The sequence below is a fragment of the Papio anubis genome, chromosome 17, assembly GCF_008728515.1.
Source record: "Papio anubis isolate 15944 chromosome 17, Panubis1.0, whole genome shotgun sequence".
Taxonomy (NCBI): Eukaryota; Metazoa; Chordata; class Mammalia; order Primates; family Cercopithecidae; genus Papio; species Papio anubis.
This window is the reverse complement of record NC_044992.1, coordinates 1,242,893-1,266,621: the sequence shown is the minus strand read 5'-3', so window position 1 is coordinate 1,266,621 and position 23,729 is coordinate 1,242,893. Positions and strand designations below refer to the sequence as shown.

The 23,729-nt window shown below is 54.5% G+C and overlaps 2 protein-coding genes and 1 long non-coding RNA gene across 10 annotated transcripts in view; 2 read left to right on the top strand and 1 right to left on the bottom strand.

Moving 5' to 3' along the window:
• The window catches only part of INPP5K (inositol polyphosphate-5-phosphatase K), a 23,473-nt gene extending 1,894 nt beyond the window's left edge, over positions 1-21,579 (top strand). For 2 of the 8 annotated variants that reach the window (XM_021928508.2, XM_021928511.2), the window contains 11 exons: positions 1,393-1,500; positions 1,811-1,919; positions 6,399-6,515; positions 6,897-7,072; positions 7,622-7,733; positions 8,459-8,568; positions 18,087-18,273; positions 19,384-19,521; positions 19,780-19,881; positions 20,024-20,128; positions 20,305-21,579. In XM_021928508.2, the coding sequence (XP_021784200.1) occupies positions 1,393-1,500; positions 1,811-1,919; positions 6,399-6,515; positions 6,897-7,072; positions 7,622-7,733; positions 8,459-8,568; positions 18,087-18,273; positions 19,384-19,521; positions 19,780-19,881; positions 20,024-20,128; positions 20,305-20,361 (1,321 nt within the window). In that variant the 3' untranslated portion in view covers positions 20,362-21,579. Of the gene's footprint in view, positions 1-363; positions 862-1,392; positions 1,501-1,810; positions 1,920-6,398; positions 6,516-6,896; positions 7,073-7,621; positions 7,734-8,458; positions 8,569-18,086; positions 18,274-19,383; positions 19,522-19,779; positions 19,882-20,023; positions 20,129-20,304 lie in introns of those variants that run through there. The other 6 variants (XM_021928510.2, XM_021928509.2, XM_003912052.4 and 3 more) reach the window with 6 other exon arrangements.
• Positions 20,631-23,576, bottom strand: LOC110741567. The gene is made up of 4 exons (XR_004179305.1): positions 23,460-23,576; positions 23,121-23,189; positions 22,343-22,497; positions 20,631-22,145 (listed from the first exon to the last, which is right to left on the bottom strand). It is a non-coding gene; the product is annotated as an uncharacterized LOC110741567 (long non-coding RNA).
• Positions 22,844-23,729, top strand: part of MYO1C (myosin IC) — a 30,355-nt gene continuing 29,469 nt past the window's right edge. Inside the window, exons 1-2 of the mRNA XM_021928506.2 lie at positions 22,844-23,023; positions 23,408-23,729. Of these exons, the coding sequence (XP_021784198.2) occupies positions 23,655-23,729 (75 nt within the window). The 5' untranslated portion in view covers positions 22,844-23,023; positions 23,408-23,654. The remainder of the gene's footprint in view (positions 23,024-23,407) is intronic.

The following is a 23,729-nucleotide window of genomic DNA, read 5'->3' as shown; positions in this document are numbered from 1 at the left end:
CTGCCTCAGCCTCCCGAGTAGCTGGGACTACAGGCGCCCGCCACCTCGCCCGGCTAGTTTTTTGTATTTTTTAGTAGAGACGGGGTTTCACCGTGTTCGCCAGGATGGTCTTGATCTCCTGACCTCGTGATCCACCCGTCTTGGCCTCCCAAAGTGCTGGGATTACAGGCTTGAGCCACCGCGCCCGGCCGAGATCAGGAGTTCAAGACCAGCCTGGCCGACATGGTGAAACCCTGTCTCTACTAAAAATACAAAAATTAGCCAGGTGTGGTGGCACACACCTGTAATCCCAGCTACTTGGGAGGTTGAGGCGGGAGAATCGCTTGAACCTGGGAAGCGGAGGCTGCAGTGAGCCGAGATCGTCCCACTCCACTCTAGTCTGGGCAACAGGGTGAGACTGTCTCAAGAAAAAAAAAAAAGGCTCTCTGAAGTGCTGGCAAAATTGGTTTCTTCCTGGGATCTGCTAGGGAGGAGAGAGGAAGGGAATATGGTGGTGTTATATCTTTTATTTTTTAAATTCCTCTGCCCTTGTAGTGCTGAGGCCTATCACAAGGTGAAATCTGAACCCCCAGGACCTTTCTGGTGGTCTTAGGAACACTTGGGGTGAGAAGTAGGGATGGGAAGTTGCTGACTGAGCCCTAGATGATCACAGAGGTGTGTGGGTGGCTGGAGGAGCTGATGGAATTAATATATTCCTGGCAGCTAAGTCCCCTAACCCTTCCCTAGCCTGACCTGAAAGTCTTGGGCTCCCTTTGGCAACTCTGCTATATCAGCAGCACCAGTGCTGCCAGGTGTGGGCGGCTGTGACCCTGCATGGAGGACCCAGTCCAGGGTGGGGATTTCCTGCTTCAGCCGAGAAAGGTGAGGACGGACAGCTGATGGTTCAGTATCCCCATTCCCTCCACTAGCGCAGAAACCCGCATTTCCATCATGAGTGTGGCGGATTGTGGTGACATGAGCAGGCCTAGACCCCGTGCACTATCTTTTTTTTTTTTTTTTTTTTCCTTTTGAGACAGAGTCTCACTCTGTCACCCAGGCTGGAGTGCAGTGGCACGATCTCGGCTCACCGCAACCTCCGCCTCCCAGGTTCAAGTGATTCTCCTGCCTCAGCCTCCTGAGTAGCTGGGATTACAGGTGCCTGCCACCATGCTGGGCTAATATTTGTACTTTTAGTAGAGACAGGGTTTCACCATGTTGGCCAGGCTTGTCTCGAACTCCTGACCCCAGGTGATCTGCCCGCCTCTGCCTCCCAAAGTGCTGGGATGACAAGCGTGAGCCACGTGCCCAGCCAACCCTGTGCACTCCCTTATCCTCCTTCCTCCATGACTGGCCGACCCCGTGCACTCTCTTACCCTCCTTCCTCCATGACTTCCCTCTGCTTCCCTTCCACAGCATACATGTCGTGACTTGGAACGTGGCCTCAGCAGCGCCCCCTCTAGATCTCAGTGACCTGCTTCAGCTGAACAACCAGAACCTGAATCTTGACATATATGTCATTGGGTAGGTATCTGCAGGCTCCTTCGCTCTTCCCTGACCAGTCCCGGGTTTCCCTGTGGGAACCACTGTGACCTGCCCTCCTCCGCTTTGGAGTCTGAAGGACGGGAGCTTTCAGCCTGCTCCAGGGACAGTCCCATGTTTCTGATCCTGGGTCAGCAACGGCAAAGGGGGCTGGAGATCAGCCGGCAGGGGAGGGAGACCTCACGGCCGTCAGAACTCAGGGCTGGAAAGTCTGTGAACACGGTGTTAAATATCTGTGGCAGGGGAAGTAGCCTGGAGGCCAGGGGCCAAGCCTCTGAGCTGGCATGGTCAGTTTGCAGGAACTGAACTCTGGGATCATAAGCCTCCTTTCCGATGCTGCCTTTAATGACTCATGGAGCAGTTTCCTCATGGATGTGCTTTCCCCTCTGAGCTTCGTCAAGGTAACTTGCCCGTTCGTGGGCAATCGACAACTATGTTTTCACATCTGCACTGACCCCGCTTGTTTGGTCTGATGTGTTCCTCTTACTCCTACTTAGCCTTTCATGCTGTTTCCCATTTGTTTAAAGGGCTAAACCTCACTTGCACCTGGACCCCTGGGGCTCCTGCCTGCTTTCGCCTTTCTGAGGGAGCCGGAGCTGAGCTGAGTCTCCAGGGGTTGGGGTAACACCTGCGTATGTTTCAGCTTGGGAAGATTCTGAGGGGAGGTGCAGCAGGGCTTGTGAACACCCCGGTGCTGGCCCCCGCCCCAGCCACCAGTCTCTACTCAAATGCCCGTCCTGAAGTCTCTGAGTGTAATAATACTGCTGTCATTTATGAAGCGCTTACTTGGTGTTAAACATCATAAGTAGCTCTTTATATTATATATGTTATTTTAAAATCGTAACAAGTGTGTTGAAATAGAGGTATTTTACAGAGAAAACCATGGCTCAGAAGTCACATGCACTATCTGGGATTTGGATCCAGGTCTTTCAAACTTTATCACCCAAGTTCTTAACTACTAATACTTTATTGCTATGCTGGTGAACTCTAAGACTGACAGATCTTAGACATGGCTAGCCTGCTGGTGTCATAGGGTATCCTCAGGTCGTATGGGACGTGCACGTCAGATTCTGAGGGTCCAGAAGTTAGGAGAGGGAGTCAGGTGTGGTGGGTAAAAGTTCTCAGTCTGAGGGAGCAGTATACTCTGGGGTGTCTTTAGACCGTAGGAGAGTCCACAGGAAGGCCCTAGGTTGCTGGATCTTCACCTTGCTTCTGCCCTGCACACCTGAGGGATGAAACCCTCCCATTCATAGCACCTGGTGTACAGCTGCTTAGAAATACAGAATTCCCTCTTTCCCCTTTCCCAGATGACTCCTTCTTCAGAATGAATTCAGTCAGCCTAGTTTGCCTGGGGGTACTGGGGCAAGAGCCGTGTATCCTTTGGAGGGGGAGCAGAATGGGGAGGAAAGAATCTAAGGTTTAGAGCTCCTGCGGATAGAAAATGCCAGCGAGAGTCCTTGGTTCCCTCCATATCAAGCCCAGAGGCCTCCTTCTGTAGATAGGGAGCTAGATCCTTACAGAGGACAGAACCACTTCTCTCTCACCCGCCACTCCCTTCGCAAGACTGCAGGCCTCCTTGCTTCTTGGCTGACTGGCAGAGGTTGGTAGGATGGAATTGAGCCAAGGAAATTAGCTCAGCTTGTGGCAGAGACACAGCTCTTTCTACCCATGTGGCCGGCTGAAATTGGGAGGCCAGCCTGAGGGCCTGGCACCCAAAACGGATGCCCTTCTTTCCCCAGCCAACAATCAGGGTGGATGGGTGAGCTCCGTGTAAGCCTCTTCTTAGGTGTGCATTTGCCAGCTATAGACTGAGAAGGGCTGACCCCCTTCCACTGCTCCAGGGCCCCCAGCCACCTCCTGCTAGTCCTTTCTTTGCTCCTCCTACTTCATTTCCTCCAACTAGAACTTTCCCTAGAACTCTCCTGCTTTTCCCACAGCCCCACCCTTTCTCCCAGTCTGACTCTGTCCTGCCCCGACCCCGCCCTCCCTGCCCCCACTTTCCTGCTGCTCCTTCACAAAGTAAGCCAGTGTCTTTGTGGTGGAACCCAGTGGCCTAAAGCTCCTTTGTGGGTGGGGATTAAGCTGAAACTTTTCCTGAGTCTTTATCAGTCCCCTTGCTTCAGTCCTGACCCTGGGAGTCAGCCCCTCATGGTCCAGCCTGTCCTCCATCCCTGTTGTCCTGTGTGCTTGGGTGGGAGAGAGAGAAGACTGGGGAGGATGGTCGGCTTGAGGACACGTCTGTAGCAACCTCTGGCCAACCTGAAGTTCTCATGCCTCCCTTGCCCAGTGCTGGGTTTGAGGTTCCCCCTGCTTTGACTCCGCTCTGCTAGGGCTCGTGGCCTACAGGATCAAGTTTCATAATTCCTGGAAGGCCCCAGTACACGCTCCCCACCCGGGGATTTCCTCCTTGGCCTCCACACTTCATTCTCCGGAAACAGCGACTCGGGTGCTGGTGGTAGCCAGCCTGAACCTGAGAGGGAGAGCTACTGGCTGCGGCCCATTCCCACCCCACCTTTGGCAGCTGCAGATAGCAGGGATCTTGGCAGTCCTAGCCCCTTGCTGTTGTTTTACAATACAGGTAGCCCTCCTGGTCCCTTAGCCTCCCTAAATCTTAGTCCCTCATCTGCAAAACAGGGACAGTGATTCCTCCAGGGTTGATAGGAGTAAATGTGAGAGGAGGCACTTGAGCTGCTGTTCGCTCTTCTCCCCAGCCTGTGGGTATCTTGAGCTGCTGTCCGCTCTTCTCCCCAGCCTGTGGGCATCTTGAGCTGCTGTCCGCTCTTCTCCCCAGCCTGTGGGCATCTTGAGCTGCTGTCCGCTCTTCTCCCCAGCCTGTGGGCATCTTGAGCTGCTGTCCGCTTCTTTCTCCCCAGCTCAGGCATCTTGAGTTGTTGTCCGCTTCTGCTCCCCAGCCCAGGGCATCTTTGAGCTGCTGTTTCTTCTGCTCCCAGCCTGTGGGCATCTTGAGCTGCTGTCCCATTTGCCCCCAGCCTGTGGGCATCTTGAGCTGCTGTCCTTCTGCTCCCCAGCCTGTGAGCCCAGGTCCTCACTCCACTGGCATTACCTGGGTATTGCCTCATGTGGCACCCAGTGGCACTCCAGTATATAGTTAAGGGGTTTGGGGGAAAACATTTTCTTTATTTTCTTTTCACTGGAGCTTTAACAATGTACACACAGAAAAGCATGAAATTCAGTGTACACTTTGATGGATTTTTGCACATACCCATGTTACCATCAGCCACATATAGATAAAGAGCAGACCGGACGCTGTGGCTCAATGCCTGTAATCCCAACACTTTGATTACAGAGGCAGGCAGATTGCTTGGAACCCAGGAGTTCAAGACCACCCTGGGCAACATGGCAAGACCCTGTCTCTACAAAACAAACAAAAATAGCTGGGCATGGTGGAAGACTCAGGGTCCCAGCCCTCAGGAGGCTGAGGTGGGAAGATTGCCTGAGCCGGATGTCAAGGCTGCATGAAGTCGCGATTACTGCACCACTGCACTCCAGCCTGGTAGACAGCAAAATCATGTCTCTAAGAGGGAGAAAATGGGGGCAGACGGTGGACAAAGAACATTCCTGAGGGAGGGAGGAAGGGGATAAAGAAGAGCATTTCCAGCACCCTGGAAACCTCTCATGTTCCTTCCTTTACTTTTAAGAATGCTTGCCTGGCGAAAGTGGCTCACGCCTATGATCCTAGCAATTTGGGAGGCTGAGGTATGGATCACGAGGTCAGGAGATCGAGACCATCCTGCTAACATGGTGAAACCCCATCTCTATTAAAAAAATACAAAACTAGCCGGGCGCAGTGGCGCCTCTGTAGTCCCAGCTACCGGGAGGCTGAGGCAGGAGAATGGCGAACCCGGGAGGCATGGAGCTTGCAGTGAGAACAGATCGTGCCACTGCACTCCAGCCTGGGTGACAGAGTGAGACTCCATCTCAAAAAATAAAAATTGGCCGGGCTTAGTGGCTCAAGCCTGTAATCCCAGCACTTTGGGAGGCCGAGACGGGCGGACTACAGCGTCAGGAGATCGAGACTATCCTGGCTAACACGGTGAAACCCCGTCTCTACTAAAAATACAAAAACTAGCCGGGCGATGGCGGCTCTGTAGTCCCAGCTACTCGGGAGGCTGAGGCAGGAGAACATGGAACCCGGGAGGCGGAGCTGCAGTGAGCTGAGAGATCCTGCCACTGACTCCAGCTCAAGGCAGAACGGTGACCCGCCTCAAAATAAAAAATAAAAAATAAAAAAAATAAATAAAGAATAAAAAATAAAAAATTAAAAAATTTAAAAAAAAGAATGCTTAAACCAAAAAATAATAACTTTCAGATAATCCCCACAGCGTCTATGAGATAGATTCCTGCTTTATCAATGAGAAAATACACTGAGAAACTTCCTCAATGTCAAATACTAAGAATCAGAGCCGTGGTTTGAACCCAGATCTAACTTCAAAGCCAGTATCCTTAGCTGCTGTCCTCTTTCCTCTTTGAGGCCCTGGCAACCCAGGGTTGCAGCCTAAGGGTACCCAGAGGATCTCAGGATAGCATCTCTGAGAGGGGACTAGGCATCCATGGGGCAGCGACTGAAGAGTTGGTGCTCTCCTCATGGCAGGGTGCCCTGGCAGCCTTATCTTCTCTCCCCACCACCCCCAGGCCTAGGAGCAGAATCTAAAACCTCAGCCCCCAGCATGTATCATTTGGCAGCTGAGGAGAAGAATGAAAGGCTTGAAACTCTGAGATTCAAACTGGGATATCGTAGACCCTGGGGCAGGACACTGCATGTAGCTGAGGGCTCTCTCGTGTCCCTAGCATGGGGCTTGGAAGGGATGCACTTGGCCTCTGTGGTTTAATGAGCGACCTTTACCCTCTCTCTGCTGCAGGTCTCCCATGTCCGTATGCAGGGGATTCTCTTACTGGTCTTTGCCAAGTATCAGCATTTGCCCTATATCCAGATTCTGTCGACTAAATCCACCCCCACTGGCCTGTTTGGGTACTGGGTAAGGACGAGCTGTTGTCCGAGTGGTGAGCTGGGAAGGGTGTTTGGGTACTGGGTAAGGACGAGCTGTTGTCCGAATGGTGAGCTGGGAAGGGCTGGGAACTGTGGTGCTGGGCAAAAGAAAAAGGAAGTGAAGGAATCTTGGTTCTCTGTCCAGCCCAGTGCATGTTTGTTCTTTTGCCTCAGAGTGGGCTTGCTATCCCTGAGGCCAGGTGCGGCGAGCTGGGCTCTGTGCATGGAGAGGTCACCCTGGGAAGCTTAGTTGCTGTCCATGGGAGACCCTGGGGGAAGTGAGACTGTCTCCCCTCAGGTCTAGGATGTGGGAAGAGGGGTGGTCCAACCCAGAGCAGCTTCCCACTCTTCTGTTGACCTGCTCCACCAGGGGAACAAAGGTGGGGTCAACATCTGCCTGAAGCTTTATGGCTACTATGTCAGCATCATCAACTGCCACCTGCCTCCCCACATTTCCAACAATTACCAGCGGCTGGAGCACTTTGACCGGATCCTGGAGATGCAGAATTGTGAGGGGCGAGACATCCCCAACATCCTGGATCACGAGTGAGCCTGGCTCCGCAGACTGTTCCCCGCCCTCTGCCCCACGCTAACCCAAGCCAGCGTCCTCTGCCCCGTCACGGTTCCCCAGCCAGTGTCAGTCCGTGTTCTGGCTCCCACCCTCTCCCTGCCCCTTCCCTGGTGCCCATCTGCTGTCTCCCCTCGCTTTGCCTGCCTGGGGTCGCCTTCCTCCAGCCCCTCTGTCCTGCCTAGAAACCCTGAACACTTGGGAACAGGTCAAAGCCCTTGAGGTTCCTGAGGTCACCAGGAGGGCTTCTCAGCCTTTCCTTGTGACCAGTTGAGGAGAGGAAGCAAGGGCCACAGCCTGCTCTGTGTTTGCTAGAGCAGGCTCTTTGGTGGGTCTCTTTGGTTTGAATGGTGGTTTAGGAGCCATGAGAACAGTTCCAGAGGACCCACGTGTGCCCTGGTGCCTCACCTGCCCCTCGGGCTTTCTGTGCCCCCGCAGCCCTTGGGTTGAGCAGGCTGAGCCACCTGGTGATCTCCTTTCCCTGACTTTATCACAAATCCTCAGGCTGCCCTCCTTTTTTTCTGAAGCCTCATTATCTGGTTTGGAGACATGAACTTTCGGATCGAGGACTTTGGGTTGCACTTTGTTCGGGAATCCATTAAAAATCGGTGCTACAGTGGCCTGTGGGAGAAGGACCAGGTATCAAGTGAGGGGAGGGCCCCAGGGGGTGATCTGGGCCCACGGTGGGAGCCATGTGAGCTGTGCGGACTGTTGCTAGATGCCCTCGCCGCTGTTTTCCTTTGCCCAGGTCTGGTGGGGGAGGCTGTCTAGCAGGGCTTCGCGTCCAGGGGTGAGGCAGCCACGCCTGCCGGTGCCTGATCTTCACGTGGAAGAGCCAGGGTAACAGCCCGTGGGTGTGCTTTAGAATAGGGAGCCAGATGCAGAGCATGAAATGAATTATTTAGAAAAGAAGAATAGGGCACCAGAAGGGCTTTGCACCAGGCGCCACCACGCATCAGCCCATCGCGTCCCTGTCGTCTGTCTTTCCCGTCCCCAGCCTCGTTTCCCTCCTGGAGGGTGCGATGACCCTTTGGAGGACCCTGGCTCCGCCAGCTTCCCCTCTGACACATGTCTGCTAGTGACCTCCACTAGAGATGGAATTCCAAGTCGGGTCCCTGCAGTGTAAGGACTGGGAAACGGCAGACAGCTGCCTCCCCTAGGCCTTGGTAATGTTTCTGCAAGGATTCACCTGCTTTCTGGTGGGGGTGGGCTGTGAGCAGTCACTGGGGCAGTGAGGCAGTGGAGTGGCATTGCTTGACTCTTGCCCCGTTTGTGACGGCATGTGCTGATGCCTTGAATGGAGTGTGGTGCTGGGCCATTGGGTCGAGTCTAGAGGGAGACGGGGACTGTGACTTTGTCCGCAGCTCAGCATTGCCAAGAAACATGACCCGCTGCTCCGGGAGTTCCAGGAGGGCCGCCTGCTCTTCCCACCCACCTACAAGTTTGATAGGAACTCCAACGACTATGATACCAGGTGAGGAGGAAGGGGGGCCAGAAGGCCTAAGAAGTCAGGTTACATTGGCCCTGCTGGCATGGGCACTGTCTCAGAATAGAAGTGTTAGGGGCCGGGAAGCAGTGTAGCCATCTCCTCTCCAGAGTGGCGCCTCCTGTCCACTTCATGAGGCACTGACTGGGGGAGCCGTCCCAGATCTCAGCGAGAGTGGGAGGGAACGCCAGTGCCAGCAAAGACAGGAGAGGTGTGTGGGGGGTGGGGGTGTTACAGATAGAACTAGAGGAGAGGGTGGAGCAGCTGCCTCCTGACCTAGGAGGGACTGCACATCAGCTTCTGGAAACCCCAGACCTTCTGGTCCCCAAACAGGGCAGAAAGCTTGGGCCAACCAGTTACTGGTATTAAGGACCCCTGCCCCAGCCTGTGGGTGGGTCAGGTTCTGTGTGAGAAGGTGAAGTAGTGGGTAGAGAATTTCATCAGGATCAGTGAGATCATGAGTCTGGTGGTTAGAAGCACAGCTCTGTCTGACTTTAGACAAAGTGTTAGGCCTCGTTTTGTCATCTATAAAGTGTGGATGACACAGCACACACCTCATGAGGCTGAGGATTGAAGAAGGCCGGCACCGAGTAACCATGGGAGAGAACTGCTATTGTGACTTTTAGATTCATGCCGGCTGGGCGTGGTAGCTCACGTCTGTAATCCCAGCACTTTGGGAGGCCAAGGCAGGTGGATCACTTAAGGTCAGGAGTTCCAGACCAGCCTGACCAACATGGTGAAACCCCATCTCTACTAAAACTTCAAAAATTAGCCAGATATAGTAGCGTGCACCTGTAATCCCAGCTACTCAAGAGGCTGAGGCAGGAGAATCGCTTGAACCCAGGAGGCGGAGGTTGCAGTGAGCCGAGATCTCACCACTACACTCCAGTCTGGGTGACAGGCGAGACTCTGTCTCAAAAAAATAATTATAAAATAAATAGATTCATGTCTTCCCATCATAGATTTACTAAAAACCTTTCTAAGAAGCTGAGAAGGGGCCAAGTAACCATCAAAACCTGAGAAAGAACTTCTGGCAACATGTCCCTGACCCAATTTGGGGCAGGGACCCTCATCTCTTTGAAGAAAGGAAGAGCCTCTTACATGTCATGAGGGTCTTTGTCCCAGCGGGAGCGGCTCGTTCATTCCTCCGAGCGGGAGTGTGTCTGTGAGGGAGGCGGGAGGTGCCAGCAGGGCAGCCCAGGCCTTTGGGATTTAGGCAGTGCAGGACAAGAGGTAGAACTCAAGCTTGGTTCTGGAAGTGGTACAGCAAAGCCAAAATATCCTTGCCAAGGAAAGGGGGAAAGAGCGAGCTGACTGAGCAGTGTGGAGCAAGACAGGGTAGGGTTGTGAGCAGGGCCGTCCAGAGAAGAGGAGGCAGCGGACGCTGGGGACAGGACCCGCCCTGGGCAACAGAGCAGGCAGGAAAGGAGGTAAGAGGCCAGGCTGCGACAGGCTGGCCGGCCCAGACCGACAGCTGCAGGGAGACTGCCAGTCTCTGCAGCCATCCGTTAGAAATGAGAGTCCTGGTGGGAGCTGTAAGGACAGGCTGGGGCCTTGGGTGGGGAGAGGTTGCTTGAAGCCAGGAGTTCAAGACCCACCTGGGCAACATGGTTAGACCCTATCTCTACAAAAATTTAAAAATCAGCTGAGTGGGATGTGCCTGTAGTCCCAACTACTCAGGAAAGCTGAGGCAGGAGGATCACTTGAGCCCAGGAGTTAAAGGCTGCAGTGAGCTGAGATTGACCCACTGCACTCCAGCTGGGCAACCCTGTCTCAAAAATAAATAAATAAAAAATAAAATAATTCCTCTTTAAACACTTGCCAGCAGGAAGAGAGGTGCTGGCAGACCCTACGGCCAGGTGGCCCCTTCTCCCAGCCCTGTGCCAGAGAGGTCTCCAGGAGACTGAAGTTTGTTGCAAAAGCTGGGTCTGGGCTGGAGTTGACAGGGTCTAAAAGGGTAGTGAGCTTTGGAGAAGTTCAAAGACTTCCCCAGGTAGCTCACCCAGTGAGTGGCAGAGCTGGGGCTCAGACTGATCTCTGAATCTATAGCCCACAGTGCTTTCCTGAAGCCCATTGTGCGTCAGGATTCATGGTCATCCTTGCCAGCAACAGCAAAAAGGATGGCACGGTGAGGAAGGCAGACTCCTGCTAAGGAGGAGGCACACACCTATTTCCAAATAACAGCTCACCATGATTGGCAGGCAGGCGTGCACCCAGGCTTTGCCTGTGTCAGTTCTTACCATGTCCTCTTTAGGTAGACAGTGTCACTATTGACTGTTTACACAGAAGGCAACTGAGTCTCAAAGAATATATAAGTAAGGAGCAATAGACTTCACCACTGCATGAGGATTGGAACTCATATCTGTGACTGTCGACTCATGAGCCTTCAGTACTTCCCTTTGGCTGGAGCCCAGGAAATGCAAGAATGTCCGGGCAAGAACAGGGGACATGGTAACTGAAATACTCCTGGCTGGGGCCAGGGTCCAGAGGCAGCTGGGAGTTCCTGCAGGGAGCAGGGCCTGAGCCCACCTGGGGCAGAGACATTTCCTATCTAATGAAACTGTTATTTTATCCTTGAAAACCCAGTTGAGACATCACTTTTCCTAGGACGCCTTCCCGGCCCCTCCCCATCTCACTGAGCGTTCCTCTCCTGCCCTGTGCCGCTCCCAGCCTTGCGCACGCCATGCGCTCAGTGTTGCTTTTAAGCAACACTGTACCTTTTAAGCAACAGTGTACCTTTCTTACTGTACTGTGATGGCCCAGAGAGCAGAGATGATCTGATTTAGGACCATCCCTGGGAGTAGCACAGTGCCTGGCATATGTTACCAAGTCCGGGAGTTAGTCAGTAGAAGGTTTCCAGAACTGCGTGCAGAAGGTTGGAGCGAATGTTAAGGAGGTGGACAGCTAACGCTAGGAGAGGCCTGTCAGACTTCCTGTCAGGAGAGTATCTTGAAGGAAGCACAGAGTTTGGCAGAAAGCAGAGGGCAGGCTTTCCAGTCAGTCAGCACACTGACCAGAGGCACCTGCAGGGGCCGGTCTGATGAAGTGACCGAGCATGAGTGTGCTGGGCCAGCGACTACAGTGTTCCCAAGCCAAGATGTAATGAGAGGCTAGCTCCCTTATAGGGGAGGGCGAAAGGGCTGAGGGCAGGGCGGGAATCCTGCTAAAGTCCCGGATTACACTGGAGTTTTCTTACAGTTGCCACTATGAGCCCAGATAAACGGTTTTATTTTTTTCAAGACAGAGTTTCCCTCTTGTTTCCCAGGCTGGAGTGTAACGGCATGATCTTGGCTCCGTGCAACCTCTGCCTCTCAGGTTCAAGTGATTGTCCTGCCTCAGCCTCCTGAATAGCTGGTGATACCCCATCTCTACTAAAAATACAAAAAATTAGCCGGTCGTGGTGTCGGGCGCCTGTAGTCCCAGCTACTCGGGAGGCTGAGGTAGGAGAATGGCGTGAACCCGGGAGGCGGAGCTTGCAGTGAGCCGAGATCGCGCCACTGCACTCCAGCCTGGGCGACAGAGCGAGACTCGATCTCAAAAAAAAAAAAAAGAGGCCAGGCATGATGGGTCACACCTCTAAACCCAGCACTTTGGGAGGCAGAGACAGGACGATCACTTGAGCCCAGGAGTTCAGGTTCAGCCTGGGCAACATGGCGAAACCGCATCTCTACAAAAAATGCAAAAGTTAGCTGGGCATGGTGGCACATACCCGTAGTCCCAGCTACTCGGGAGACTGAGGTGGGAGCCTTGCTTGAGTCCAGGAGGTTGAAGCTGTAGTGGGCTGCGATCACATCACTGCACTCCAGCCTGGGCAACAGTGAGACCCTGTCTTAAAAAAAAATAGCTGGGCATGGTGTGCACCCCTGAAGTCCCAGCTCCTCGGAAGGCTTGAGGCAGGAGGATCATTTGAGTCTAGGTTCAAGGAGGCTGCAGTGAGCTATGAGGACACCACTGCATTCCAGCCTGCATGACAGCAAGACCCTGTCTCTAAGGAAAAACAAGGTGGGGTAGAGGGAACTTGGTTGGTTAATTTGTACACGCTCACTTTGTTTCTTGGATTTTGCTAAACAGGCTCCTCGAGAACCTCGTCCATCCTATTTCTCATATCCGCAGGTGTGGGGCATATAAGAAGTGCTAAGTAAATCTTGGTTAAAAGAATGAACAGGCCGGCGCGGTGGCTCACGCCTGTAATCCCAGCACTTTGGGAGGCTGAGATGGGCGGATCACGAAGTCAGGAGATCAAGACCATCGTGGCTAACACGGTGAAACCCCGTCTCTACTAAAAATACAAAAAATTAGCCGGGCATGGTGGCGGGCACCTGTAGTCCCAGCTACCCAGGAAGCTGAGGCAGGAGAATGGCGTGAACCCGGGAGGCGGAGCTTGCCATGAGCTGAGATCGCGCCACTGCACTCCAGCCTGGGCAACACAGCCAGACTCCATCCCAAAAAAAAAAAAAATGAACAATACAGGTGCCCAGTGATCAGCCTGGCCATGGCAAGGAAAAGGAAAAAAGGAGGGTGGGGGCGAGCTGAGAGTCGTGAGGAGGAAGGAAAGACAGGCTGTGGTCAGGACTTGGGGAGGATCCTTACATGACAGCAAATGTGGGCACCCAACCATCATAGGGAAGTAAGGGAGGGAGAATGCTTTGAAAGAATGTCCGCCGGGCGCGGTGGCTCAAGCCTGTAATCCCAGCACTTTGGGAGGCCGAGACGGGTGGATCACGAGGTCAGGAGATCAAGACCATCCTGGCGAACACGGTGAAACCCCGTCTCTACCGAAAAATACAAAACTCCAGCCGGGATGCAGGTGGCGTGGCACTTCGTAGTCCCAGCAGCTGGAGGGGCCGGGAGTAGAGAATGGCTTAAACTGGGCGGAGCTTGCAAATGAGCTGAGATCGCCACGTACTTCAGCCTGGGCTTTGGCTGGTGAGAGCTGCGACCCTGGGCCTCAAAAAAAAAAAAGAATGTGCATTCGCAGGGTTCATTACCTCCAGTTTTTTGTTGTTTGAGACGGAGACTGCCTGCCCCAGGCTGGGAGTGCAGTGGTGAGATGTGCCTCACCGGTAAGCACCGCCTCCTGCCTGCCTGCCTCCTGCCTCAGCCTCCTGAGTATCTGGGACTATAGGCGCCCGCTACCACGCCCAGCTAATTTTTGTATTTTAGTAGAGATGGGGTTTCACCGTGCTAGCCAGGATGGTTTCAATCTCCGGACGTGATCCGCCCGCCTCGGCCTCCCAAAGTGCTGGGATTACAGGAGTCAGCCACCATGCCCGGCCCTTTGTTTTTGAGAGGGAGTCTTGCCCTGTTTCCCAGGCTGAAATTCAACAGTGCGATCTTGGCTCACTGAAACCTCCGCTTCCCAGGTTCAAGGAATTCTCATGTCTCCGCCTCCTGAGTAGCTGGAGTTACGCCGCCACGCCCAGCTAATTTTTTTTTGTATTTTCAGTAGAGATGGGGGTTTCGCCATGTTGTCCAGGCTGGTCTCGAACTCGTGATCTTGTGATCCACCCGCCTCAGCCTCCCAAAGTGCTGGGACTACAGGTGTGAGCCACTGTGCCCGGCCAATTTTTGTTTTGTTTTGTTTTGTTTTTTTGAGACAGAGCCTTGCTCTGTTGCCCAGGCTAGAATGCAACAGTGCAATCTCGGCTCACTGAAACCGCTTCCCAGGTTCAAGCGATTCTCCTGCCTCAGCCTCCCGTGTAGCTGGTGTTACAGGCGCCCGCCACCACACCCAGCTAGTGTGTGTGTGTGTGTTTAGTAGAGATGGGGTTTCACCATGTTGGCCAGGCTGGTCTTGAACTCCTGACCTTGTGATCCGCCCGTCTCAGCCTCCCAAAGTGCTAGGATTACAGGCATGAGCCACCACACCCAGCCCCATTACCAAGTTGGAAGCATTGCTAGGCATCTGGTGTCCGAGGCAGATTGAGGGACGCAGTGTCTGTAGTCTCTGGGATGGGAATACCACATTCCAGTGCCCTCTGAACACTCCTTAGAAGAGTGAAAGGTTGGAAACGACCCAAGGATCCAACAAGCAGACCAGGGTTAGTCAGAGTTCCCGCTTCTCGACCACTCCCTTGACGCCCTTTAATTTCGTTGTTGCTCTTTGAAGTAAGTACTGTTATCACCCCATCTTAACAGTTGAAGAAACTGAGGCTTAAAGAAATGAAGTCACTTGCCCAGGGGCATACAGCTCTTAATTAACAGGACGGAATCTTCCCCCAACTGGTCCCTGATTCTAAAGGCTGAGCTCACCACGCCGCCAGTCTCCTCAGTTGCTAGAGTACTTAACTCTTACTGTTGAAGGGACAGCAGTACATTGGGAACATTTATATAAAATAGCAGTTGAATAGGCCGAGCGCGGTGGCCTACGCCTGTCATCCCCACACTTTGGGAGGCCATGGCGGATGGATCACCTGAAGACCAGAGTCGGAGACCAGCCTGACCAACATGGTGAAATGCCATAGTTGCGCATGGCCGGGCACAGTGGCGCATGCCTGTCATCCCAGCACTTTGGGAGGCCAAGGTGGGCGGATCATGAGGTCAGGAGTTCAATACCAGCCTGGCCAGCATGGTGAAACCCAGTTTACTAAAAATACAAAAATTAGCCGGGCGTGGTGGTGCATGCCTGTAATCCCAGATACTTGGGAGGCTGAGACAGGAGAATCACTTGAATCCGGGAGGCAGAGGTTGCAGTGAGCCGAGATTGCGCCACTGCACTCCAGTCTGGGTGACAGAGTGAGACTCCGTCTCAAAAAAAAAAAAAAAAAATTGTAGTTGAATAAAAGAGGAGACAACAGTAGTGTTTCCAACTGATTGCGAGTATATGGAGCTGTAAACATTAAGATTAGATGGGCATTTTTGAGGGACGAGCTTGAGCTTGGGTTTTTAGTAAGTGTACCTGGTTATTGAGTACCTGTGTGCCAGGATCTGTGTGAATGCTGAGGATACACAGGACACTCCAACAGCCAAGTCCTTGCCTTCAGGGCTCACACACTAAGTGACGTGCTGAGTGGGAAACAGAAAATTGCAATATAGTGTAATCGTATAATACTGGTATAAAATGCTTCAAAAACAAAAAGATGAGGTCCGGGATGGCTTTGGCAGAGGCCTCTCCCTGGTGAAGAACGGTGTTCCAGGCAGCAAGTACCACAAAAGCAAAGGTCCAGAGGCGTGAGAGAGTCAGCAAGGTGGAGTGGGTCTGGGGAAGTGATGTGAGATGAAGGACGGGGGTGGTCAGACTCCTGAGCCCCTTGAAAGCCCCACTTGGGGACTTAAACTTTATTCTGGAGGCAGTGAAGACACCTTAAAGGTTCTAAAATAGCCAGGTGCCCTGGCACACGCCTGTGGTCCCAGCTGGTCAGGAGGCGGAGCTGGGAGGGTTGCTTGAAGCCCAGGCGTGTGAAGCTGCAGTGAGTTAGGATTGTGCCCCCGCACTCAGCCTGGGCAACACAGTGAGGCCCTGTGGATAGATCAGTAGATGAGGTGACATGTGAGACCCTGTCTACAGATTGATTGATTGACCCAATCAGGCTGTTTTACTCTGGGCTCATTCAAGAAAGGGGATTGTCCACCAAGGGGGAGGAACCCAGAAACAGCAGCTGTCCTGCTCCCCCTACCACACACGCAGCCCACCTCCAGAACTCAGGGCTACCGGGCCAAGCTGAAACTGCCCCAGTAGTCGCTTGGGAAGGCTGGATTACGGGTCAGAGACTTTTCTTTGGTCAACTTCAGTTACCTAGAGGAGGAATGCATTTTGTCTCCAGAGCTGTATGACCTCTTCCAAACCCCGGTGGGAGGTCTCTCAGTCAACTTTTCTTTTATTTGGAGACAGAGTCTCACTCTGTTGCCCAGGCTGGAGTGCAGTGCTGCGATCTCGGCTCACTGCAACCTCCACCTCCCAGGTTCAAGCAATTCTCCTGCCTCAGCCTCCCAAGTAGCTGGGATTACAGGCACCCGCCACCATGCCTGGCTAATGTTTGTACTTTTAGTAGAGATGGGGTTTCACCATGTTGGCCAGGATGGTCTCAATCTCCTGACCTCATGATCCGCCTGCCTTAGCCTCCCAAAGTGCTGGGATTACAGGCGTGAGCCACCACACCCGGCCTCAGTCGACTCTTAAGAGGAAATCATAAAGGCCAGTGTGCATGGGGAGCTCATTTTGCACCAACCAGTGTGCTAAACATTTTATGTACTTAATCTCATTTAGTCATCTCAGCAACCCTTCGCGGTAACTACTGTTACTCCCTCCACTGGCAGACGAGGAAGCTGAGGCCTGAGAGAGGTTAGTTTGGTGGTTAAGAGCACATGCTCGGCCGGGCGCGGTGGCTCAAGCCTGTAATCCCAGCACTTTGGGAGGCCGAGACGGGCAGATCACGAGGTCAGGAGATCGAGAACATCCTGGCTAACACGGTGAAACCCCGTCTCTACTAAAAAATACAAAAAACCAGCCGGGCGAGGTGGCGGGCACCTGTAGTCCCAGCTACTCGGGAGGCTGAGGCAGGAGAATGGTGTAAACCCGGGAGGCGGAGCTTGCAGTGAGCTGAGATCCGGCCACTGCACTCCAGCCTGGGAGACAGAGCGAGACTCCGTCTCAAAAAAAAAAAAAAAAACAAAAAAACAGCACATGCTCTGTAGTCGTGCTGGCTGGCCCTGTATCCTGACTCCACCAGTTAGTAGCTTGTGACTTTGGGAAAGGTGCTTCCCTTCTGAGCTCAGTCTGTGTCTCTACTTGTAAAGAGAGCATATACCCAGGCACAGTGGCCCATGCCTTCTAATCCCAACGTTTTGGGAGGCTGAGATGGGAAGATCATTTGAGGCCAGCAGTTCAAAACTAGCCTGGGAAACATACTGTGTTTACAAAAAACTGTTTAAAAATTCGCTAGGCATGGTGCCACGCACCTAGAGTCCCAGCCACTCAGGAGGGTGAGGTGTATTGCTTGAGCCCAGTAGTTTGAGGCTACAGTAAGCTGGGACAGCACCACTGCACTCCAGCCTGGATGACACAGCAAGACCTTGTCTCTTTAAAAAAAAAAAAAAAAAGAAAAGGTATGGTAACAGTCCAGATCACAGGCATCGTCTGGTAAGCATTTCCTACGTGCTTCCCTTCCCTTTCCTGAGGTATCCTTCTAGTATGCAGGGCAGTCAGATTCAAGCTCAGGTCTGTCCAGTCTCAGAACCCCAGACGTCAGCTGCTTTGATCCACTGCTGCATTTGCTCAAAAAAGAGCAAATGAAATGAAGTGTTTCTGAGTCACAATCTGACCCTAAAAACATGAGCTGAACATACAGAGGGTCCTGGCTAAGTCTGACAAGGGCCGGCATACCTTGGATTCTGTTGGGCACCTTCCTGTCTGCTGCCATGCTCCCTCCGGCTCTGGCCTGGGGTCTGTGGCTGCCAGTGGGTGCTGGAGTTAGGGGCTCCAGCAAGCTCTCGTGGGCTCCTTTCTGCTCTTATGCCAACCTTTCTTCTCTCCCCATTCCTCCTCTTTATGCCTCCTGCCCCCGCAGTGAGAAAAAACGCAAGCCTGCGTGGACCGATCGCATCCTGTGGAGGCTGAAGCGGCAGCCCCAGGCTGGCCCCGACACTCCCAGACTGCCGGCCCCAGACTTCTCCCTGTCTCTGAGGAGCTACAGCAGCCACATGGTGTACAGCATCAGCGACCATAAGCCTGTCACCGGCACTTTCGACTTGGAGGTGAACTTCCAGGCTGCCTGATACTTGCCAGAGGAGTAGCTATGCTGGCCACATCCCCAAGCCCTCCATCCCTGGATTCGAATGTCAGCCAGTCCCCCAGGGGAGACCTGTGGAGGCCATGATTGCCTTTCCTGCCAGGTCAGATATCCCAGCTCCTCTTAGGAGCCGTTGATGGCTCTGTCAAAAACGTGTTCAAACCCTTTGTGAAAAGGTTTCCATTTCCTTTGGGTATTCTCCCTTGGGGCTAATGAGTTCCATTAGGCTTATTACCCAATGTGAGAAGTAGGACTTCTTTTATTTGTCCTAAACCTACCTGGATCAAGTTGCAATGGGAGCTCCCTCCACCCCTGCGTCCTTGTATCTTGCTGTCTAAACGACCAAGGTGTTGGCCTCCTTCAGGCTGCTGCCTGTCAGCCTTCACATGTTCATACAGGTTTACCGGCGTGCATGTGTGTGCGTGTGTGTGTGCGTGCGTGTCTCTCGTTCTGCCATCCAGGCTGGAATACAGTGGTGGCATCACAGCTCACTGCAGCCTCCACCTCCTGGGCTCAAGTGATCGATCCTTCCACCTCAGCCTCCCTGGTAGCGGGACTGCAGGTGCCACCACGCCTGGCTACATTTTGTATTGTTTGTAGACGCAGGGTTTCACCATGTTGCCCAGGCTGGTCTCGAACTCCTGGGCTCAAGTGATCCTCCCAAACTGTTGGGATTATGGGCGTGAGCCACCATGCCCGGCCCACACTGGTTTCTCTGTTGTGTTCTTGCACATTCACAGCTGTTCTCACCAGAGCAGCCCCCATGTGGGGCTTTGGGTCAGATACCCAGGAGGCCTGACAGCAGCTGCCTGGCCACCTCCTTAAGCCTCTCAGCCGAGCCTCTGCTCTCCGCCATTCCCACCCCCGCCATTCCCTGACAGGGCCGGCCACCCTCCTGACTGGTGTATGGCCCTCTTTCCTGCTGGCCAGCCAAAGCCCGCTGGAGCAGCCCAGCGGAGTCCTGTGCCCACCCCCTCTGGGTGCCCCACCTTCCCCGCTATGTTGGAAGGGCACAGTGAGGAACACTTGGCCTCAGAGGAGGGAATGATTCAGCCCCTCCCACCCCCGTGTCTAGCTGAAGCCGTTGGTGTCTGCTCCGCTGATTGTCCTGATGCCCGAGGACCTGTGGACCGTGGAGAATGACATGATGGTCAGCTACTCGTCAACCTTGGACTTCCCCAGCAGCCCGTGGGACTGGATTGGACTGTACAAGGTGATGTGGTGGCAAGGCAGGGAGTCCATCAGCAACAGCCCCCAGTTCGTCCTTCCCGAGGGCTCCTGGGAGCTGGGCAGATGCTGACAAACACCCTCGTCCACCCCAGCGGTTCTTCTGTAGCTAAGGGCTGGCAGGGAAGGGCAGCGGGGAGGCGTACAGTATAGTAGCCAGGCCCAGCGGTGAGACTATTCTCCTAGGACTTGCCTAGCGTCCCAAGTCCTCCCTGACCACTGATGGCCTGACTTCCCCTCACAGGTGGGGCTGCGGGACATTAATGATTACGTGTCGTACGCCTGGGTTGGGGACAGCCAGGTCTCCTGCAGTGACAACCTGAACCAGGTACGTCACCAGCACCAGGTACGTCACCAGCAGGCGGGCCTGCCTCAGCACTCCTGTCTCGTGGAAGGAACAGAGTGCTGGATAACTTGTCACTCCGAGCTAGGTGGAGCCCAGAGCCCTGGAACTGACCCCAGTCCTGTCCATCCCCCTCCCCCTCCAGGTTTACATCGACATCAGCAATATCCCTGCAACTGAAGATGAGTTTCTCCTCTGTTACTACAGCAACAGTCTGCGTTCTGTGGTGGGGATAAGCAGACCCTTCCAGGTAAGCGATGCTGGTGAGGGAAGCGGGAGCGGGAGGGCTTGAGCCCATCGTCGGTTCCCTGAGGCCCAGGCCTGGGGCCAGCCTGTACGTGAGGAGCCGCTGCAGTAGAGGAATGGGGTGATGGAAAGCAGAGGAAGGCCCACTCTCCACTTCCACCACCTGCTTTACCCCTGCAGATCCCGCCTGGCTCCTTGAGGGAGGACCCACTGGGTGAAGCACAGCCACAGATCTGAGCCAGGATGGGAGTGAATCCCAGGAGGAGGCCAGAGCTGGCAGCCAGTTCTGCCTTTCCACTGCCAGGAGTGCTGGGGGCCCAGCCTGACCCCCTGAAGAGACAGCCAAGTGTTCTCCGCATACGCCTCCCAGAGTGAGCTCTAGCCAGACTCCTTTGCTCTCTCCACTACTCATCTCTGGAATTAGCCACTTAAATACAGGTTTTTGTTGCTGAGATGTGAGTGAAACCAGCTAGTGCATCAACAGTGAAGACCTGGGGACAGTTCTGCGACTTATTTCTGGATTCCTACCCCCTCTTCTAGTCTAGCCCAAGTAGTCCCGCCAGGCACATGCCCCATTTGGCACAGGCCTGCATTCTTGTCCTGCCGTCCTGGGCCTCAGGCTGTCTGGGAGGGGAGATGCTCACATTTGTACAGGCTACATAGACTGGTGCAAGCAGTGCTGTTTCCAGGAGTCTTGGCATCTCATAGCTTGTCCCGGGAGGAATGAACAGAGGGTCTGGATTCCTGCTCTCAGCAAAAGCATTCTGACCCCTCTGGCCAGGCTCTTATGTCATGGTTGTGAGGAGGCTGATGAGGGTCCTTCGGCCAGCACAACCTTCCTCCCTACCCACGGCGTGGAGTCTGACCCAGGAAGTTCCAGAGCCTGAACAGAGAGAACTGGGAAGGATCTAGGTTCGCTTCTGCTGGTAGCTTGAGTCCCATGCCTCCGCCCTGCCGGCTGAGGAAGGGGTGACAGGTGGTCAAGGAGCTGTGGCCACAGAGTTTTCCAGGGTGGTCTTTGTCAGGTTAGGTGCATATGCACCACCCTTGTCAAGAGTCATTGATGACAGCCCCCCTCTGGACCCCCCAGGACCTCAAAGTGGGGGCAGGCCGAAGGGAGAACCAGCTCAAGACATTTTGGAGGATCTGGCCCTGGGGGTCTTCAGAGAGCACTCTCTAGGGGCTTTGTGGACATGGTCTGTCCCCACATCCACCACTTGCCTCCTGCCGTGGTCACTCGGCAGCCCTTTTCCCAGAAGACACCTCTGGGAGCCTGCTCAGTGCTTGTCCTGCCATCCTGTGTCCTGAGACTGAGGGTCACTCCAGCTGCTCTGTGTTGCATACTCTCCCCCTCAAGCCTGTGTATGAAGAACTGTCCCCTGGCTTCCAGCAGGCCATGGCTGGCTGTTTTGTGACTGTTACATTGTGCAGGGGTAATTAGAGCGTGGTTTTACACTTGTGTGTGACTGATGATTGGGGGGTGGGGGGTACAGTGGTGGGCCTGGGACTCTCTGTAGACTCCAGGAACAGGGGCCCTGGAGATCCCAACTAGACTTCTGTGTCTGAGATTTGCAGAAGTGGCCAGGATTGGGGCTAGGATGAGGTTCCAGAATGGTGAGCCGCTGGGGCGCTAACCAGGTGGAGCATGCCGTCTATGCCAGTGGCGGCTTCATGGACTCTGCTAAGTCGAATGAGCTCTCGTTCATCCCTCCTGACCCGCTGCCCCGCATACCCTGGGTGTGGAGCCTTCTTCCTGCGTTAACCGGTCCAGAATGCCACCATCTTCTCTTTCTGCCCCACTTCTCACACACTTCTTGCTGAGTTTTCCCCCGTGGTAACCTATGCCTGCCCCCAGCACATATACCTAGGGACCTCCAAAGCCCTCACCTGCCCGCCTGTTCCTTCTCACACACACAGCCATCGGGAGGGTTGCTGTCTGGCACCCTTCGTTGGGCAGACAGGAAAGCCAAGGCTCAGAGAAGTGGTGCAGTCTCTTCAAAGTTCCAGGCACCTGTGGTTTCCTGCAGGACCAGAAACAGGAAAGGGGTCTGAACCCACCCGCAGAGCGGTCTCAGTAGTCTGAAAATACAGATGATGTCCCTATTCTCAAGATTATTGTGGGAGAACCATTGCAAAAAGTATATCGCGTAGACCCGCCTCCCCGTTCAGATTAATGCAGCCCTGGGGCTTGACTCCAGGGGTCCCCCCACATGCTCACCTCCCCCGTGGTGAACTGAGGCCCCCACACACCCTGCGTCCTGTGAGGGAGGGGTGAGCCCAGCAGTGATTGAGAGGCGGAAAGGGGAAGCGGGGGTGCTCTCCGTCTTCTGGGCCCCAGTCAGGATATGGCCGCTCTGGGTCCACCCCGACCCACTGGGTGGAAACAGGAAATAAGTGAGACCTGGTGTGCACTGGGTCTACGCCTGGCTCCACGGCTGATAAGGGCCATTGTGTGGCCGCTGGGGATGAGCCTGCCCTGGATAGATGTGCTTCCCGGAGGAAGGAAGGAAGGCTTGCTAGCCTTTCCGGGGCGGGGGAAGCTGTGGGGAGACAGAAGGGTGCCGAGGGGAAGGCCCCTGCCTATGGGGCTGTCGGTGCCAGCACACGCCCACAGGACTCGGCCCTTCCTATGCCAGCCTCTCCCTCTGGAAAGGTCTGTTCCCCTATCCACTTCCCTGTTCTGACTTCCTCTAAGGAATGGCTGGAGACCGGAGGGCTCAGTCTCAGGCCAGGAAAGTGTCAGCTGTGATTTAGCAGCAGTAAAAATAGAAAAGCAGGAACGTCAGGGGTGGGGGGTCACCTGGGGGTACTGTCGAAATGCAAGGATGAACAGGGCTAGAGGTTGCCACACCCAGGGAACCCAGGAACTCACCTCACAAGCTCTGAGGCTCGGAGGAGGGTAAGACAAGAGTCTTCTCCCTGTGGGACAATGCCCTCTGCCCAGCACGACCAGCCCCCAGCAGCCCTGGCCACTCAAACTCATGGTGGGGGCTCACCTGCTGTGGGGGACGGCCCGTTGAGGGGATGTGCAGGAAAGGCAGTGCGCACTGAGGGGTCCTCTTGGCCTAGGGGAGGGCATGCCTTCTGGTTTGGGGAGTGGGCCCTGTGCTTTAGCTGGTACCAGAGAGTGGCAGGAGGAGGGGCCCAGCCATAGAGCTGCTGGGGGGTGGCGGGGGAAGGGGAAAGGCGCCCTACCCTTTGACCTGGAGCCCAGGGTCCCCCATGGGTGGCTGCATGGGCTCCTCTGGTTACCTGGGACAACAGGCATTTCCTCCATCCCCAGCCCCTCCTCTTCCTGCTCCAACCATCCGGGCCAAGAGGCCTCCCAATCAGACCTGGACGGCTCCAGCTGTGTCCTGAGGCGCTGGACCAGCCACATCCCCTGGGGCTGGAGTTGAAGCAGAACCAAGTGGCCATCCCGGCGTTAGACCATAGGTTCCTGGCTCCTGGAGCGGTCAGAGCCAGCCAGTGGGCAGCAGCTTTTGCTCACAGGCCCCAGTGCCCAGGGCGCTGGCTCTCCGCAGGGCGGAATGGCGCTGCAAGTGGAGCTGGTACCCACCGGGGAGATCATCCGCGTGGTTCATCCCCACAGGGCCTGCAAGCTT